The following is a 20,383-nucleotide window of genomic DNA, read 5'->3' as shown; positions in this document are numbered from 1 at the left end:
TTCGGGACAATGTTAAAACCACATTTTCATATATGCACATCCAAACTTTAAGCTTCCTCCGCCGTATACGTGTCGCTTTCTCACAATGGATCGGCTTACCTTAAAATGTCCAAGTCAATTGGCTGTTTGTCTGGACAGATTGAGTCAGGGGGAGTGACAGCCTCGAACTGTATGTGACTTAAGTACGTGACATGTGCCCTGCCCTGCTGAGTCATGGGTTGCCCTCTGTCTGTCTCCATCCAGCTCTCTTTCCACTCCCTCCACCTCGTTCTTCTGTTTCTGTCAGTCCTCCATGCCCTTCAGGCACTGCTTACTGAAACTCTTCTTATCACTTACCAGACCTACCCAAACTCTCTTTTGACATGTCCTGTCTCTCTCTCTCTCTGTCCTGCCTCCTTCTTCATTTCATTGCTTTTGGGAACAGTTTACTCTCCCCCCACCTCCTCCTCTCTTACTTATTCATCCTTGCAAAGCCGGTTGGTGAGCCACCCTCTTCTCTGTCTCTCTCCATCCTCCTGGTTTCCAAAGGCCCCAGAGGCATCACTGATTCACTGGCTGACCTTCTCTCTGCTACATCTAAAGGCTGGCTGGCTCAGTTTCTCCTTTACATTTCTGCTACTGTCATCCAACCCATCCTGTAAATAACTTTTAAAAGGTAAACTTTGATCTAAAGACCAGAGGGGCACACTTAATGATTTACAAGTTATTATCAGGTATGTTTTGTGACTGAGTCAACATTATTAGTTTACACTGTTTCATTGGGAAAAGAGTTAATTTGAAATCTCTGTGATGTAAAAATTTTAAATTTTGTGATGTATAATAGTGATGAATCACAGAATAATTAGGGAGCTGCAATTAACATGGTGACTAATGGGCATAAAATATCATATCAGAAGGAATTAATCTCTTTGACAGATCATTTTCATTACCCTGGAAGCTTATGAAACGAGAGCGAAATCTGAATTTCCCCACAAAGGCTTTTGGATAAGGGAACACATGCAGCTCAGAGGTATCATCACCACTTTTGAGTTCTGCTTCTGAAAACCTGCTCAGCAGTGAAGGATGGTTCCAGGGGAGGTCAATTACAGATAGTTTGTTTTTTCTGAACTCGATGCCCCAGAAAATAAGGCTTTGTTCACACTTCAGGCGAATCAGATTTGTTTTTTAAATCCGACAGGCTGTTTGACATTAAGACAGACTGTTCAAACTGTTATTTGCACTCTATGCACCCTGATGCACTTCTCTCACTCTCTCATTTTGATGTAGTCCTTGTTCGTTTTGTTGCCAGTGGCACAAAAGATGTTTTAAAGTCCAAATTGAGGGCCCAGCCTGTCTGGCCTCAGCAAATCTGTAGAAGTTCAGTTTCGATCACACTTCAGACCACCTCCAAATGTAGTCTGGATCCAATTTGTGAACCCTGCATATCCGGTTTTGCTGCCCAGACTTTGTGGAATCAGTCTGGACACAATCTGGATAAACAATTTGGGCTGAGCAAGACCTCAGAGCATTTCATGTCTAATCTCAGCTCTGCATCTTCTTCATTCATGTCAGCTCATTGTAAGCCCTACACAATATAAGTCAGCGGACAGAGCACTCCATCTTGAATAACGTAAAGCAGCATTGTGTTCAACCAACAGTAAAAAGAAGATGGTGTCTGAGTCAAAAGAAAGAAATCTTTTGTAAGAAGAGACGGACTTCGATAAAGCAGAATGCAGTGCATCTACATAACATTATACTTTGTGAATAACCAACCCAAGTTGTGCTCTTTCACTCTTTCACTGTTGTTATTGGGGCTGTCACTCCTCCCACCTACACTTTTTGCCTGTACCTGAACGCAACAAGCTCACACCTGTTTTATGGAGATTTTTCAAAGCCATTATGGGAATAAATTATGGAAAAGCACAAGCTAAAGTAGAAGTAGACGAGGTATGTTGAGGGAAAAGTGGGTACATCAAAAAGATAAATCACATTAACTCACAAAATAACTCCGGGAACACAATGCACATCACAAATTGATGGTGCATAACAGTAAAAGACAGAAATATAAAAAGCGTACAAGGTGTTACAAATGTAATATGTGAGAGTCTCTGTGTGTGTGTATGCGTGTGTCTCTGTGTGTGTGTGTAGGTTTTAGCCTGAGAGCCACAGAGGAAGATGTGTTCTGAGAGATGCGACCCTGATGATGATTGACAGCTCCCTGTAGGTGTTCCCATGGTGACTCAGATGTTGTCACGGACTCATTTATTTCTTTATTTTTCTCCCTGTTGAACAGCACACATTAGGGAAAAAAAGCCTGTACAGAGTGGACTGCTTGGTCCAAGTCCACAGTGATGAATCCCATCTCAATTCAGATGTTAAAAGGTCAGATTCAGTTCTGCATTGTGGATTGCATGCAACTTCTCACCCTGCTATTCATATTTATGAATACACTTCAAGGCTTTCAAAAACATCCCTAATGTAAAAATTTGTCCTTGTGCTGTACCAAAAGGTTCAGTCAATTCATTTGAGAGTGAAAATGATTTCGACCCTCTAACAGCACACAAAAGCAAAGTCAGTTTAAAGAAGGCGCGTGTGGTCGGAGCTCTCTGTCACATTATGTGTCACTTTGTTTTAATGTTCGGCAGCGAGTGGGAAATAATGTGAGGGAGGTTACTGTCAAATGGAGGTGAAGACTACACTTTCTTTAGCTGCACAAAAAAACTTGTGTGTGATGGCCTTTGAACACCCACCTGGCTCTCTGAGAACTAATAGTTGTATTACAACGACGTGGGGTCGTAACGAAGGCATGAGTGAAATTAAAATTTTAAGAAATCAGTGTAACCTCAACCCCCTCCCATCACGCTTTTTTATTTTACTGTATAAACAGGAGCATGTAGAAATGTGATTTACTCACAGATTATTCTACATCGGCTCATCTGTTGTTTGATTTATGTTGGATTCATTTTGATTTTGTTATCTCTGAGAAGCATTCACATCCGTTGATGATAATTCTGGCAAGTGCGACGGTTGGAAGGGTGTGAACAGATGAATAAAACTGGATCTGTAAAGCTGCCATTTTCTTGAACTGCAGTTAATCGCTATGTGATGAAGTGAGGTTTCCACACTAAAGAAGGAGCAGAATCAAGAGAGTGAGCGAGAGGACGAGAATCAGAAAAGAATTAGAAGAGAATTAGAAAATAAGCCAGTTCATAGCAAAGGAGGCTAGAGGGATGGAGAGAAAGCAATTAGGATAAAGACAGTCATTCTGAACTGCAATAAACAAAAGCAACAAACAAAACCCTGTGAGATTTCTGTTTCTATTTTAATTTCTATTATATTCAGCCAGACTGTTTGAAGATTACCAGACTCCTCACATGCACTGATATGCCTGTCTTGGCACTAAAGGTTAAATTGGATTGTTACGTCCCTTCAGTGTCCTGTTCTGCACAGTTTTCTTTGCTAGCTGGCATTTTTGTTGCACACTATTTATCATGGGATTGGTTATTGACTCTGAGTTACTGCAGTAAGGCAGGTCATCCCAGGGCTGTTTCCTGGTTTGAGGCGAAAACCATTGAATTGATCACAGTGTCTGTCTTGATATATTTTAAATTACTCAAGGTTGAAGATTGTTTTCTTATGAAACAATCATGGAACACATTCAGTCCTGACTTTAAAACCTTGGTATGGCTTGAGCTTGAGCAAGCAGTCACTTATTTATATCTTGTTAGCAAGTCATGTTTGCTCCCTCCTCTCAGCTCCTCCTTTTAAAGAAGCTCTGAAAAGCTGTCTCAACTTTCTTTGCTGACTTTGTTTGTCTGCAGGTGGATTTTTACCAGAATTTGTTTGCTGTCAGCTGTCTGCTGCTGCGGTGAACAAGGCCGATGAGAGTGCTGAGGCAAAACTGTACATTAATAGTGGCACAAAACCAAATCAATCAACTAAAGGTGGCTAAGAAGCTTTGTGGACCTGCAGAATTTATGACAATTCTCTTTCAAAGTCTTGTTTATATGAAAAAGTTGGTAAGTGGAGCTTAACAGATTTTTGTTCCCCCTCCAACCATCCTGCATAATGACAATGACTCCAGAGTCTGTTTCCTTACTCACTGCTGCAGTGCTGCTTTGAGTGGGTTTCAGGTGGTAAAGTTAGCTGTAAGAAGATCATCCTCGCCAGGTCCGTTCTTTGGACTCCTCTGATTTATGGATGCAGAGCAGACAGCTCAGATGAAAGACTTTCTGTCAGGTCAGAAGATACAAACACCTTGTTGCCATAGCAACTGCTGCGGGCAAAAACAACAAAAAAAGAAGTATACAAGGCAGAAAGAACAAAAAATGATGAAAGAAATCTGCGAAAGATGACATTCAAATTCAACAATGACTGATACTGAGCATCCAGCAGATGGAAAGTTTGGGGCTTTTTAAACACATAGTCGAGCTCTGCACACACACAGCCGTTAATCTGTGGCATCCTGCAGCCGCCTCCTCTCAGCTCCAGACTCACATGTGAGGGTTGTAGTTCATGTGGTGGCGTGTGCCTCCCGTGAACGAGGGGCTGAGTCCTTAACGTTTTTCTACATGTCATCCGCTTTTCTCTCTCCCCCTCTCTCTCTTTATCCTGTCAAATCCTCAAATAAAGGCACAAAATAGTTCAGTAAAAGGACAGACATGTGACCTAATAATATCTGTGAAAAGCACAAGGGCAGATTTAAGTATATTATCCACAGGGTGCAAACCTTGAGGCAGCAGTTACTGCAGCTTTGTCAGTAGGATGAAACAAATGTTTCAGACATATTGTCTCATCAGATTAAAACCTTGCTTGTGTGTGTGAGAGAGTGTGTGTGTGTGTGTGTGTGTGTGTGTGTGTGTGTGAATAATTTGACTTCTAACCACAAATAAGGCTCGACGATAAAAAAATATCACCACTACTAATAATAACTGTCTGCTGTTACATTTTCATTTACTGCACATAAACAAGCTATGATCCCTGTGGAAATGTACACACACTTGCAAAATCTAAACAAGAAAATATTATGAAACTCAGAGCAATCGGGAGCTAAAGCGAGAAACACAGTCACACAGATTGTGTGACTTATCCATATAGAATTTAATTTGAACAGGCTGAACGGTGGACAATCCGAAGTGATCATTTAGTTTCCTCTCGGCTCCTCCAGAGCCGCCATCTGTCAAAATATCAATTTATTTCCCGCTCTCTAAAGAGTGCTGGGCACTAATTGGAAATAGCATGTAGTGTATTCTCAGTTCTGCACACATGGAGAGAGAAGCTATCAGTCAGACTGAGATGTGAACATGATGCAATCAGTCCCTCATGCCTGTCTGTGGAATAATTCATTTTCAGCTTGACAGAGGGATGACGATTATCTGCGTTTGCGTGTGTGTTGCAGCGCACTTGGAGACACATAAACATTATATGAGTTAAACAAAGGCAGCATGAGGGAATTCTTATGGAATATCCTTCTGAGTGCAGTTAAAAACGAACTGAAGCAGAGCATAAAGTGAGGCCAAACTTTTAAGACTAAAAGCCACTGAAAGCCTCTAACACCAGGCTTGCAATGATGAATGTATTTTAGCGTTAGTATTTTTATAGTCAATTTTATCACATTTAACATTTTAAATCATAGCAGTAATATTATGAGATGGAGGACTGAGGTGGCTATTCAAGGCAGTTAGACAAAACAGATTATGTGCATCATTTCTTTTGGCTCCTGTCACCTGCACTTTTAAATCGTGTCAAAGTGGACACAAATATTAAAAGAGACTGAAGTCAAGGTCTCTTTATATGATAAAGTAAAGTCTGTTGTGAAAATGACACTGAGTGCTGCTCAGTGCGGCATGAAGGCAAAAAAGATGGCAGGTCAAAATTGCCCGAATCAGTTGTAAAAGGCCTTGTTTCATCAGTGCAGCAGCTATCGTTGGTGTTAAATAGTCCATATCAACCGGGCACTAATGAAAGACCAAAGTGACTAACAGAACATCATGAGGCTGAGCACTGAGCCTCGTGGCACCCCACATGTAATTACTCCTGCCAGTGAAACATTAATTCATGGATGATTCGAGGATGAAATGTGAACTAGCTCAAGGTAATCTGTCAGTTACAGCTACATAATTAATTAATCATGTTGATGATTGCGGTTCAGTCAGACAGCGTTAGTGCTTTCATTCTGCATTCATCACAAAATGATTAGTAACCCTGAGAGAGTTCATATTAATTTTTCTGTCGTAATTCAAAAGCTGCCATCTCTTTTTTCCCCATCTCTTACTGTCATTGCTTTGAAATAATATTTCTACATTTGAAATATTTTTTGAACTCAGCTGCAAGGCCAAGCCAAGGCCCCAACCTTTTTGAGAGAAGAAGAAGAAACAGGCAGCTGGCTATGCTTACCACAGCCACATTTCATTCGGGAATGAAATTTACTTTTTGCACGCATTCTTTTCTTGTGTTGATGAAATTCATGTCCTTTTCTCAGAATTAGAGTTTAACTACACCTACAGAATTTTGAGAGATTAAGCAGGTAATTTAGATTAATTTAATTAAATGACAGAATGAAGCACATGACACTGACTGTGACTGTGGCTACCACTGCTAATTTTTTAATGATATATTCCTGCTGAAATATGACACATACAGGACTGTTCTCAGATGAGTGTAGCCTGTAAATCAGCAGGGTGTTTGTCCCAGTGGAGGTCGGCTAATCTGTTTTCCACTGTGAGGCTCACTCCAGAGGTAGCAGGAAGCATACACACCTACACACACACATACACACCTACACACACACATGCACACCTACACACACGGATATCCAACCTATCCTCATCACCATGTGTAGGTCCACAGGGAGGGGAAGTGGGGCGACACACGATGGACTCCCCGCCACCCACACCTGCCTTCACTTCAGGCTGCAGACACACACACACACACACACATCGGGAAGTATCTACTTTGATATAGCATTACACATCGGTTTGCTCAGTTTTTCATCCTGTATGGTGTGTGGTTCATTTGTCAAGAAGATTGCAAATGTGAGAAGGATGAAACGTTTCAAGGACGTTTCAGTGGGTTTCACAGTTCATTTATGCTGGGTTCAGTGTCAACAAACAGCAGTTTTCACAGCAATGGACTCCACACGTGATTATACTCTCAGTTTCATCAGCACGGTCTGTAACGTATCTCAGTAACGTAACGTAACGTAATCAGTAACGTATCGTTATGAAATACTTTTACTCTTTTACTCTAAAACATGATGCATAACAGCTGCAACTACCCAACATCACAGTATTAATATGATACTTACACATTAATGCATAAGTAATAATAATCAAAAAATAAAATTTGTGAAACAAAACAAACAAAAACAAAAAACTGTGGTATTCAGTTCTGTTCAACAGGAAATAATCTCTTGCACAATTTTGCAGATTGCAGAGCAGTTTTGTCATGATGTTTACACAAAATATTCAAATGCAAGACTCCACACTGGGACTGCACCATTGCATCGATATTTTTTTATTATTTTTTTCCCCCACTATTGGAAAGTTTCCTGCCATTCAGATTCAAATGTGACATCTCCAGCAGCATCCGTCAGCCAGTGTAATGATTCAAAGGCCATCCGTTCCCACAGAGCATATTTAACATATGACACTCTGTGGGTCCTTCCATCTAAAGTGGTTTACAGTAGCAGGAGTGCATACATCTTGAGTATGGGTGGCCCCAATGGGAACTGAAGCTCATATCCTGACAGTGCTGGTGCTGATATATGCTCTACCCACCAAGCTACACAGAAAATGAAATCCCTAACCTTGGCAGCTTTAGTGCTAGGCCCTACTCATTGAGCTCCATGGGAAATTGGGTTTCTCACCCTGGCAGCAAAGGGCTGCAGAACTGCAGAATTTCAAAGGACAGATCACACTGTCATTTTCTTTTGGTTCTGTAGAGGTCAGTGGGGTCACCAAGGCTGAAAATAAGGCCTACAGATGCATTTTTGTTACATGCAAATTCTACTCTCTTGGTTGTGTTTGTTTGCTCATTTATTTCATTTAACTGCTTTGAGAAATGTTGATTCCCAGTCCCAATCTCTGCACTCAACCCACCTAAACCCGTTCCTCCAGTTGCTGCTTATCTCATTCAATGCAATGGCTGACAAATATTTGCAAAAACCTGAATGTAGATTATTTCCAAAAGCTTTCATGTGAGAGCAGCACTTATCTCCTTCATCTTCTCCTGTCCCACATTGCGGGCGTTTTTGAAGGGAGAAATCAAGAAGGCAGTGGAGAGAGGTCTCTGGGTCATTGGTAAAGTGAAAAATGATCCGCTTACATCTGTGCTAACATTGCCCGAAAAGATTGGGGGCAGATTGGACAGAGCTTTTCGCATTAGAAAGATCAGCTCACCCACTCTAAGATGTAGGGCAAGGCCACTCAGGAGATAAAGTCACCGACAGTGTGGTGGAAGCCAGCGGTGACACCACAGACAGCACTTCCTCTAGATTATTTTCTGACAGTTGGGGAGAGGGATATTTCGAGGCCTATAGAGCCCAGGGAATGCCTTTATGGTCCACAGCTGCTCTAATTAAGCTGTTTTGTTTGTTTGTTTGTTTTATGTGTTTGTAAAGCTAAATGCTAATTTTTAGGGATGAAACCATAATAATAAATTTCCCTTATTTGCTACCTTAAAAGCACAAGATCACAAATTGCCTCAAGGCACACAGCTGAAGTAAACAGGAATTTCTAACCTGAAAGGTCTTCATTTGTGCATCGATGAAACAATTCTATGCCTGTTAGATGTTTCCTTAAACAGCAGAACGCAAGCAGCTGCACTCTGACCGTCTGTATGTTCGGCTTTAAAACTGCCAAAAACACGCAATCATGGTTTCGGCGTCCATTCGTGGAAACAAAATAACCTCCGACATCTGGTTTCCCTAACATGCTTTATACAACAGAATGCACACGAGCTCCCATGTTTATTCTGTTCACGCACTGAGGTAACACAGGCCAGTGTGTTGTCTGTGTGTGTCGGTGTGTGTGCAGGCTCTGGTACTCTGCCAAATCTCAGCTGTTAGCCGTCATTGTGGGCAACAGCCGCGAGGGCTTGAAAAGGAAGAAGAGGAAGGACTGGAATTAAAAAGAACCACATGATTTTTATTAATTGCTTATCATGGGTGCGATGATGATATGGATGTGCAGTGCTAAATCGCTGCAGAAGAGGAAATAGTCAAAGCTAAAGCAAGCGAACAAAGAAAACCAAAAACAGGACTTTGTGGGTGTGGTTTGATCAGATTTGACTGACAGTGACCTCACAACACGAGCAAACAACCCCGAAAGTGTCATCAGATTTTGATTCAGATGTTGACAATTCATCAACTTCTGTTATTTCCCATGGGAAATATCTCCATTGCTCGTCGTGAGAAGCAGATAAGGGATGGGGGCCTTTAAGGTTAAGAACAGGTCAAGGTCAGGCTTCAGGTTCGAGAATATATTATCATCCCTGAGGGACCTCTCAGACAGCAAGTGTGTGTGTGTGTGTGTGTGTCATTTCTTATAACATTACTGGCATGTGCCTTCTGACTCCATGTGACAACGATAAAATAGCGATAAAGCAGCTTACGTCAAAGGACAACTCAGAGATGATCCGGCTATACACTGTGACACAATGCTAACGTATACTATTCTTAATAATAACCTCTCTTTTCTCTCCCTCTCTCTCTCTCTCTCTCCCTCCCCCTCTACCCCCCAACTCCCCCTCCCCCGTTGCTCCTCCTCTGCGGCCTGAAACAACAGATCACTTGGGCATCGAGTTTATGGGTAAGGAATCCTTTCTTGTCTTGTATCTGCACGAGTCACAACTGTTGACATGGCAGGGCGTCATGTTGGAGCAACATTGTGCACTGTGTGATTTGCTTACATACAGCACATGCATCGTTCATGACACCCACTTGTCTAATCACATATGGCATCATTATGTCATTTGCCATGGAAACATCAAAGCTGTGTTGGGGATAAATGCCATCTGTCTGAACGTACATTTGCAGGTTCATGCATTGAGCACCATCAAACCCCCTGTGCACATGCTGTATTCTTTAAATTATTAGCCACTGTTACGCTTTCTTCCATTCTCTCTACACACATGTATTTACTTCCTGCATCATCTCTGTCTTTATGCTTTCCTCCCCTCTCCTGCTCTCCCTCTATTTCTTTCTCTCACAGTTGCTTATGAAGTGTCCCTTCAGAATATCAATGTGCTGCAGTCTCCTTGGAAACAGTGAGAACAGAGAGGCAGGCAGGGCACAGTGAGGGAGTTTTTATGATGCTGGCACTGTAACCAAATGCACTCCTCATTAGTGCGCGTGTGTCCGTGTGCACACGCATGGCAAGTGTTCAGAAGTGTGTTTCTGAAGCTCTTCCTTCCTACTTATGTGAGTTAGATGAGTTTCATCCAATGGTTGCGTGTTTCCCATGCACATGCCTGCGAGGCTGTGCGGGGAGGACGCCAGCGGCTGCTCCTCACTCTTGCCAAACCCCCTTCTCCTGTTCTTGGCTCTCCTCTGCAGTCTCTGTGTCGGGTGTCACAGCTGAGGAATGCTAGTTAACAACATGGAGGCTTGTTGTTCACTAGAACCCCTCACTCTCTCAGTTGTTGTAACTTGGGCCCCTTCCACATCGACAGGTTGGTAAAGCAATGGATCAGAGTGGAAAATGGCCTCCCCCGGGTTTGACATTACAGCCTCTACATTCTCAAAGTTAAATCTGAGAGGAACAAGTAGTGCCATTCTTCTTTGTCCGCTGCACCACTGCTGCATTTGCAGTGAAACGAACAAAAGCTTTTTTCAGGAAACTTGCTGAGACTATGCAAACCTGGCAGTGATAGATGATCTGTTTCGCAGAGCTATCCTGCAGGTTTTCCCATTTATATTCAGTGAGAGGTTTTATGCCTTGGCAACATTGTTCAGGCTGCCACATTTTCTTTGCCTGGCTAATGTCTCTAGTCCTGCCAGTGTTTTACCCAGCATTGTGTTAAGCAGTGCACAGATAGATAAGCACCTCCCACACTCCACCCTGGCTGTCAATGTCTGTGGCTTTGGAAGCTGACTAAAGTATAAAATACCAATCCACTGAAAATCATCTTTTACCGATTTCTGTAATTAATAAAATTGGAAATTGGGTTTTTCTTCAGAAATAAAGAATAAGTCTTCATATCCAGGCGTAAATGCGGGGATGGGCAAGGCCAGTAGTGATGAACTTAAATATCTTTCTAATTTCTTCCCATAAAATTCTTATTTCTGTTCATCGCAACTGATAGTTGTAAAAAAGTTGTAACTATTCTTTGAAAAGTCAGCCACATAAGCACAAATCAGTTCCATCCAGCTCAGCTTGGTTGTAAAACATTTTTCATCCAATGGAATCTGAGGAATAACAGTGTGCTTTACATTCATACACACACACACACACACACACTGTCCCCTTTGGTACACATGTACAATCTAATGTAATCCAGTGCAACATCTGTCTTTGCAAAGCTCATAATGGTCAGTTACTGGGAATTCATTCTGAAATGGGTAAATTCAATCATCATCTGTGCTGCTGAGGTCAGAGTTGCAGGTGGTTGTTATTTGCACCAGACTACCTTATATTTAAATGTGTTTCTCATTCTGTGGTTGTTATTTGCACAAGACAATCCACATGCCTATGCATGATTCATAGAGAACAAACCGCCCTTCCCTCAACAGAGTCAGCTTCTGAGGTTAAAATTAGAAGACAAGTGTCTGAAGGTTGAGATCTCTCCACCCTGGACACCACTCACCAAAGGTTTAACAAAACAGAGAATATATTCAAGAACTCTCAGATCCTGCCTTGGCCTTTATACATTTTTTACATTGCAGGGCAAAAAGGGCAGACATTTTTACTGTATCTAGTCAGTCAGTCCCTTGTGTATGCATCAATATTTCCTTTCCATCAGGGATCACTGAGCTCTGACTGGAAGATGTTCCACCTGGATGTAAATCAATGTTAGAGCAAAGCGTTACAGGCAGATATTTTTGGGTGAGGTGGGGTGGATTTTAAGTTGTGTTGATTTTCAGTTTCCATCCAGAGGCTTTAAAGGTGTGTTTGTGCTGGAAAGGGGAAATTTGGCAAACGGTTGCATGCATTTTGACAGCTGTGATAGGAGTTAGTGACATTTATGTCATTCACTTGTCTTTTACGCATGGGGGTAAAGGTAGAAAAAGTTTTCATTTCAATCTGCTCGACTTTGACAACTTAGGGACTGAAATGCTGAAATGTCTGCAAAATGTTAGGCCTGCGTTGCTCAGTGTCAAAGAAGAGAAAAGAGATGACAAACAGGAGAGAAGACAGTCAGTCAGTCAGTCAGTCAGTCAGACAGACAGACAGACAGACAGACAGACAGATGTAATGCAAACTGGGAAGCAATCACTCTGGTGTCTCCCCAGAGATCACGTCTCAATCAAATAACACCAGCTGATTGAGAATTAGACCCATTTTTGAGTATATGTCATGTAAACATTCAAATTTTCAAGTGTTTGACATGTAACACAGATGTAGAAGACACACTTGGACCTAACAATTAAAGTCCAGAAACTACAAAATAAAGCTGTGTCTCAGCCCTGATCACAGAATAGCCAACAGCTTTGGTTCACGTTATCTCAGATGACCAGAACCCTGGAGGAGATCTGAGAGGTTAAAAGTTTCAATCCAACACTGGAAGCTTGTGAAGACGAGTCAGCACAGAGGCCATGTGCTCAGTGCTTTTGGTGAGAAAGAAGCAGAGCAGAGGCAGCAATTGACTGGCTAACACCAACATATAATTTATTACAACAGTGTCAGGAAAGGTGTGGATAACCTCTTCTAAACCGTGGAGCCAGACAGAAACAAAAAGAGAGGATTTCCCGCTGAAACAATAGTCCCAGTCATCTAAATATATTCAATATGGAAATGGGTGAATAAAGCCATCCGAGTAATAGAGGAAAGGACCGTGACCAGCCAAGAAAGCATGCTTACTCTAGCACAGCAGACCTGCATAAATAAAGGTTTTATCCTCCATCAGCAGTCTGTGCGGCACATGAAGAGTCTAAAGCTGGAGTATCCCGTCCCTGTCTGGCTGGGTCCTCTGATCACTCCTTGTTCTGTCATATCTCTCACATGCTGATCCCTGTCAGTCTGGACAGACAGGGAGATATGGCATAGGGGCTGGTCGGACCCCGGTCAGGCCTGGGCACGGTTTGGCCTATAATGTTGCACTTAGGGGGTACCAGAAAACAAATCATAATCTCACTGTGGGGAAAAAAATTGCATCATGTGGCGGCTTTACATGTCAGCATTTTTAATGAACTAAGTGGAAATGAACTTTACTACTGTCAAGCAGCAGTGAGCTGGCAGCAGGTTGGTGATGCACGTCTGCGCTGACTTCGAGACAAATTTCTGCCCTGAAATAACATTATGTGATTAAGGACATAACTATCAGTATGCTACTGTGATTGTGTAGCAGTCAGCCAAAAGTGACCTTTTGAGTACCACCAATCATCCGAATTCACCCGCTATGTCAAACTTGAACCAATTCCAGTGTGCTGCCACTAAACATTAAATTTTACCACCTTCAAACTAGAGACCACGGTTTAATTCATAATTGTACAAATCCAACACAATTTAATAAACCTTAACCTAATATCCGCAACAGACCTTGACAGTGTCGGTGTCTGCCAGCAGTCTGAATCGTCCATATGCCCAAAATATTAGATAAAAATCTTTCAATGATTCACAAACCTGGCACTGCCTCTGCCTTAAATAAGGGTAAGATATCACATATGGAGTATAAAAGCTCATTTGCTGATGCAGAAGGGATTTTGTTTGTGTGATTTTGAAGACTGCAGTCCAGTCAAGCCTGATGGAACAATGACAAAATGCGAGCCCAAACTTAATGGGTCGAGATTACAAACTCTGATACGGACAAATGGTGGAGAGCGCTGTGCTGGAGCATTGTCAAGCGCATTTCTGTGTCCGCTGTTTGTGTTTACATGTCATGAACCCCCACCATGCAGACTTAAGTCCTCTCACCAGGCCTGAGAGTCAGCGTGCCTCAGAGACACGCTGTCCAACTCGGCCTGCTGCCAGACTTTAGTCACTCCTGTTTGTGTGTGAGGATCTGTGTCTGTGCTGTCACCAACTATCTGACTGTACTCTGTGTTTGTGTGTATATTTGCACACACAGGTGTTTATGGTGACAGAGAAGAGCTGATCATCCCTGTAAAATTGGATCATAGTTTAAAGGGTCAGTTCACCCAAAATTGCATGAAACATATTGTCTAGATTGTTTTTAAGTGCCATTTTCATGCAGAAAGTTTGGGTTTTATCTGGTCAGGTTTTGAGATATGTGTTGGAGGGCCCTGTAACACTACTGTCAATCATCAACATAAATTAGACCATAAGAAAACAGTCACCAGCGATTATCAAGAGGAACCTCGAAACTGCACTGCATCATGTTTTGAGTTCTGTATGGAAACATGGCTGCTGGAAACACCTGCATATGAGGAGGGTGCAGCAGGACCTTCATAGCTCTTGCTGCTCCCAGCTTTAGTGTAAGATATTCTTCATCTGTTTCTGAGGAACCTGCTTACTGTTTTGAGGTAGAGGCAGAAAATCCAGGAATCAGTTGAAACCAAACTTTGGTTATCTTGGTTAACGTTTGGTTATCTAAATTATTTTGGTGTGGTTGTGAAGAGGGTACACTGAATTGTCCTCTTGTTAAACAGTTTCAGTCAGATATTGAAAACCTGTTATATAGATGTCAAACCTTCAGTCACTTATATACTAAGTATAAACTGGAAGCAACACCGTCTGAACTGGCAGAACTGGCGAGAGGACTATGGACTCACTATCTATGGAACAGGCTGCTTTGATTCTCCAAGAAGATCAGCTCGATGGACTTTAGGTCAAGACTTTGAAAATTTGAAAACTTTTTTTTTAAATCCAGCAAACTGAGCAAATGAAAAAATATCTGCAAGATTCCATTATTTAGAAACATGGTTGAAGTGCCCCTTTAACCCCATTTTATATGTGGATGAATGCCAGAAAGAGAGATTTCTTTGCTTTATTTATTCAAGGATAGGCTTTCCACTACAGCGGGTATTATTTTTATGTATTTGGGTGTCATATCAATCAATACAAGTCATAAAAACTTTAATCTTTGTTGTGTACAAAGCGAGAATGTTTCACCTCTAACTCCATCACTTATTGATTTCTCTCTTTCTGGCTGAATCACCTGTATGGAAACATGGCTGCTGCAAACACATTCTGAATGTATATGATTACATGCATACGAAAAGGTCACAGCAGCACCTCCGTATGGCTGCTGCTACCAGCTCTAGTGGAAAATATTAATCATATTTTTCAATAATGTTGCAGTAAATAAGCGAACAGTGGGGCTCTGCAGGGCAGAACACTGCCATGTAAAGTGGAAATAAATGGACGTGCCCACAGATGAAGCCTGTACATGTTTTCGCTGCGTTGAGCCGTATGATTTATTCACATCAAGAGAGCGTGGCTGTGCATGCTGTAGGCGTGTCCAAGCACAAACGTGGGAGCGTTGGAGGCAAGTTGAAGCACAGCTTGACTTTGGCTGCACATTTATGATTGGCCTCACAGCAAACGTGCCGCATGCATATAACACGAACGTCTCACTGTGTGTGATGTTGCTGTACTTTTTCCCACTAACTCCAGTGTTGTAAACTTCAGTTTGTGTATGTGCACTTACACTTACATTTGTGTGCCTACCAACAATCCTAGTTGTATTAGCATTGCAGACAGGGGATGAGGAAGACATCCCAGAATTCAATTTTCTGTCTTTGTCCCTTTATTCCATCTAAATCCCCAGCATCATCTTCATCATCTGTTTCCATCCCCTTTTGTTCACAATGTCAAAGAAGCATCTTTTCCCCCTCCACCGACCAGAAAAACACTTTTGTGAAGGCTTTTTTTCTTTCACAAATGAAAATTGCACTTAAAAAACACAAATGAAAACTTGAAAACTATATCTGCTCCTCTCCTGTAACCCCATTTCTTCCATTGCCCTCCCTCTTTACAGCAGAGCATCAGAGCTTTCAGCTGCTTCTTTTTCTTTTTTTTCTACTGGTTTCATTTTTACTCTTTTTTAGTCCCCCAACTTCACTTGTCAGTGAGTATATTAAATTAATATGTGAATGTGCTATCTCCTACAAACAGTAAGGGGACTGACATGTAATGTCAACACAACATACAACATATGGACAAATGCATTGAGACGCCTGACCATCACACCAACAGGGACTTTAATGACGTCTCGTTGTAAACACACAGACAGTTTTGCAGCTCTAACAGCTTCCACTCTTCTGTGAAGGCTTTCTGTGGGAATTTGTGCCCATTCATGCAGTAGAGCATTTGTGAGGTCACACACTGATGTTGGACCAAAAGGCCTGGCTCACAATCTCCGTTCCAGTTCATCCCAAAGGTGTTGGATGGGGTTGAGGTCAGGGCTCTGTGTGGGCCAGTCAAGTTCTTCCACACCAAACTCATCCAACCATGTCTTTATGGAGCTTTGCTTTGTGCACTGGGGCACAGTCATGCTGGAATAGAAAAGGGCCTTCAACAAACTGTTGCCACAAAGTTGGAAGCATAGCATTGTCCAAAATGTCTTGGTATGCTGAAGCATTAAGATTTCCCTTCACTGGAAGTCAGGGGTTGAGCCCAAACCCCGAAAAACAGACCTATACCACAACTGAATTCAGTAATAAAGAGGGACATAGTGTATATGAGATGCATGTACATACAGGTCTTCATTTGACATGTATTAAATCAAAACGACAGAGAAGTATTGGATCAGTACTCAGAATAAGCCAGTACCGGGGATAAAAGTAAAGAAAATCTGTCTCAGAAGAGAAAACAAGGGGGTGCTGCACCTCCACAACATCGTTTCTCCACTCTGCACTCATTCTGATTGATCCTCATGTCTTTTTATTTTTATTTCTCATCCAGCTTCCTCTGCTGCTCTGCCTTCCCTGCAGCCGACCTCAGTGCGCTCCTGTAGGACAGTCCCCAGCTCCCTCTAATGATATAATTATAGCCAACGAGCCAAAGTGATGACTCAGGCTGATTATTGGCATCAAAACAACACTGACCTCCAAACACAACTTAGACATAGATGGAAGGAGAGAAATAGAGATGCCGACAGAAGTGAGGAGAAGAGAATACATTAACGGTGACAGCAGTTATTTCAGGTATTATGCATGACAGACTGCATGGTGAAACATCTGTGTGGGCATCAGTCACTTAAAGGCTGCAGCAGTCAGCTCGTACTGAGAGATCCCCGGTTTGAATTCCCAGACTGGCTTGAAAATCTTGATGTGCTTATGAATTGGTAACACTCTTCCCTCACTGCCTGCTGTCGGGATGCCCTTGAGTGGGCTGAGAGGGTTGCAGGTGCGTTCTGCAGCGCCTAGAACTTTGTCTTTTTGTGCTAAAGTGGCCATTCAGAGCCGTCCACACTAAAAATCTGTCTCCATCACCTCAATGTAAAACCCCAACATCCTGTGTCATCTCTGTGCTTTCCCAAGGTCTGAGCGTCGCTAAATAAAACCTGATTGATCGCCTATTAACGTATCTGAAGGCAACTATGATTTACTTGTTCGTAGCAAACAAGACAGCTTCCATTTTTCTCCACTAATGGCATCCGTCCGCACTATAACTCTTCTTGTCTCCATGTATTCAAGCTCCATTACATGTGGCATCCATTTTAAAAGCAGCACCGGACCATTACTCGGCGTGGTGGAGCTGATAAAAAGATCTGTGTGGTAACTAAGAATAGCAGGTGTTGCTGGAGGATTGTAAAGAGGCGTTGGTGTAACGTAAGTGGGGTTTGAGTTATTTTATTTCAGTGTTGTTTAGTTTATTCATTACACAAGTAATTACACTCATACAGGAATGAATGTGCAAGGCAGATACAAAAGAGCCCCAGAGAACTGTTGCACCGCAGCTGCTTGTTTGATGATGTAAAATGGCTGTTTGGGTGCTGCAAACAACAATATTAGAAATTAAAAGTGGATTAGTACAAACCTCAAAACCATGTTTAACTCTGTGTTACGGTGAGATTACTGCATAGTATTAATTTAGTATTAACTCTGGCTCTGAGAATATTGACTGTTGGATCTCAGCAGATATACACACACAAACCCCACATCCTTCCCTTCCTCTGAGTGTCTCCCACACACACACACACACACACACACACACTCTGACGGATACGCAACTCATCCACGACTGCGCTCCCAAAGAGTGTGTTGTTCTCATGTTAATGTGGCTCCTCCCTCTGTTTTTTCTCCCCGCAGAGAGCAAAGAGGTGTACAAGAGACAGGTGCTGTCAATCACGTCCATCGCCATGGCGATCAGCATCCTGGGAACCCTGTGCATGGCCCTCTACTGCCGCAACAAGTGAGAGCATGAACACACAAAAACACACAAACTGTTTTAGCAAGTGTTGCACTGATCTTCAGGACTTATTTGAACGCTTTCATCTGTCTGGTCATCATTCCTGCTGATAATGATGGCTCATTTTGTGCGCACCTTTTATTGCTGTTTACCTTTTGTCGCCATTTATATTCTGTTGTTATGTTTATTGCTTTTTATATAATCAGTTGCTTCAGATCTTTCACAGCTTTCATCCCCTTTATTGCTGTTGTGCTCTGTTTTTACGTTTATGTGCTTCATATACATTAATATTTATTTGCTGTTTTCTGCAGTGAAGCACAGCTAAAGAAATATTTGTACAACTCAGGTGAAAACAAACATCTTGAATCTTGATAATTGCTAAGAAGACTGTGGTGACATTGCTGCCGCAAAATCAATCAGTCATGTTGTTTCTAAACAAACACAGTAAAAGTTATTAGTCGGGCTGAAAGAGCACTCAGCTGGCACAGACGTACTAGTACAAGTATCATCTGAGTAAAATGTTTTTCAGGCTTAAATTAACAACATCTAATTTTATCATAAACACTGGAAATGATGAGCAAAACTACAAAAATAAGACCCAAGTTGAAATAAACTGGTTGCTTATCCTTTTAATTTCTTAACATCACTATTGGCAGTAAAAATACACATTCAATCAGCACATAAACGAAGGTACTGAGCAACATAAATATGTCTCTGAATATTCAGGATCTGTTTCCCCTTTGAATGATTAGGGAAAACACAAATCAATATGCAAATACACACACACACACACACACACACACACACAAAGTTCAAGGACTGTAACTGGGCATTTTCACCACAACTCCATTTTACCAGCAATGCATAAATGTGACATATGGAATTTTCTCATGAATATATTGACAGGTAAATTAGCTGCAGTGACATGTAATTTCATCCCAACCACAAGGCTCCTTGCTTTCATTTGAACCACAAGTTCATCCAATGATTTTCAAACTTTCTAACTCACTTTGACTTGAATATTCACGGAAAATTCTGCCATAAGTCCAAAAGTAAGCGAAGTGTTACAGTATTTGGTAATGAGCCCAGGTGGGTGTGGGCAGACGAAATGCCCAAGGAGACATTTTGTTAATTTAGCGCAGGCCAATGGAACACGTTGAGGCATCAAACATCTTGAACAAAATCCCAGACCGGGTATTTGCGACAATTTGTAAATCTCATTAAGTGTACACACATAGTCCATTACAGCCCAAAGGTCAGCTCGTATGGTTTCTTCACTGTCTCTCATTCCTCCCTCTCTGCCAATCTGCATACTTCTGAATGGCCAACATTAATGCCTGGATGTGAGCACTTTGCATTGCTTGCCTGGAGAGATTCTATATTCTCAGGAGGCTGGGTCAAACATCCGGTATGTAATGGCAGTCTGTCATTCAGGGTATATGGACCGTGGAGTAGCCTGTGATGGATGGCACTGTAATTCCATAGGCTTCCCTCTGTAATATAATGATGTGAGTGAGTGAGCAGCCTGACAACAAGATAATCGGATCAAGGCATGATGGACAGGCGCTTTCAACGGATCCGTAATTGAGTCGGGAAACTTGTTCAATGGAGAAGACGCATACAGATCAGCAGGAAGCATTCATGCAAATCTGAGTGACCTGAATAAAGAGAAGTCAAAGGTTTCCTCACGGTGAGAAAAAAAGAGGCCGACAAAAATACAGTGAAACGAAAGAGAACCGATTCTTTTATTCATGAAGTCATCATTGCTCTTTAAAGGACAACCTGAATTGAGTGCGTATGTGTCTGGCAGGGGTGGAAATCATGTTACAATACTGTAATGATCATTTTTAAATTATCCTGCTCTAAAGTTACCGCTCAGGACGCATTTGATCAGTGAAACCTGTGTATTATGTCCATCTAAAATCATTTTC

The 20,383-nt window shown here is 41.9% G+C and overlaps 1 protein-coding gene across 1 annotated transcript in view; it reads left to right on the top strand.

Moving 5' to 3' along the window:
* Nucleotides 1-20,383, top strand: part of LOC124065854 (pro-neuregulin-3, membrane-bound isoform) — a 284,845-nt gene that overhangs the window by 244,685 nt on the left and 19,777 nt on the right. Inside the window, exons 4-5 of the mRNA XM_046401682.1 lie at nucleotides 9,765-9,788; nucleotides 18,353-18,455. Of these exons, the coding sequence (XP_046257638.1) occupies nucleotides 9,765-9,788; nucleotides 18,353-18,455 (127 nt within the window). The remainder of the gene's footprint in view (nucleotides 1-9,764; nucleotides 9,789-18,352; nucleotides 18,456-20,383) is intronic.

The sequence above is a fragment of the Scatophagus argus genome, chromosome 10 (assembly GCF_020382885.2).
Source record: "Scatophagus argus isolate fScaArg1 chromosome 10, fScaArg1.pri, whole genome shotgun sequence".
Taxonomy (NCBI): Eukaryota; Metazoa; Chordata; class Actinopteri; family Scatophagidae; genus Scatophagus; species Scatophagus argus.
This window is presented reverse-complemented; position numbering and strand designations above follow the sequence as displayed.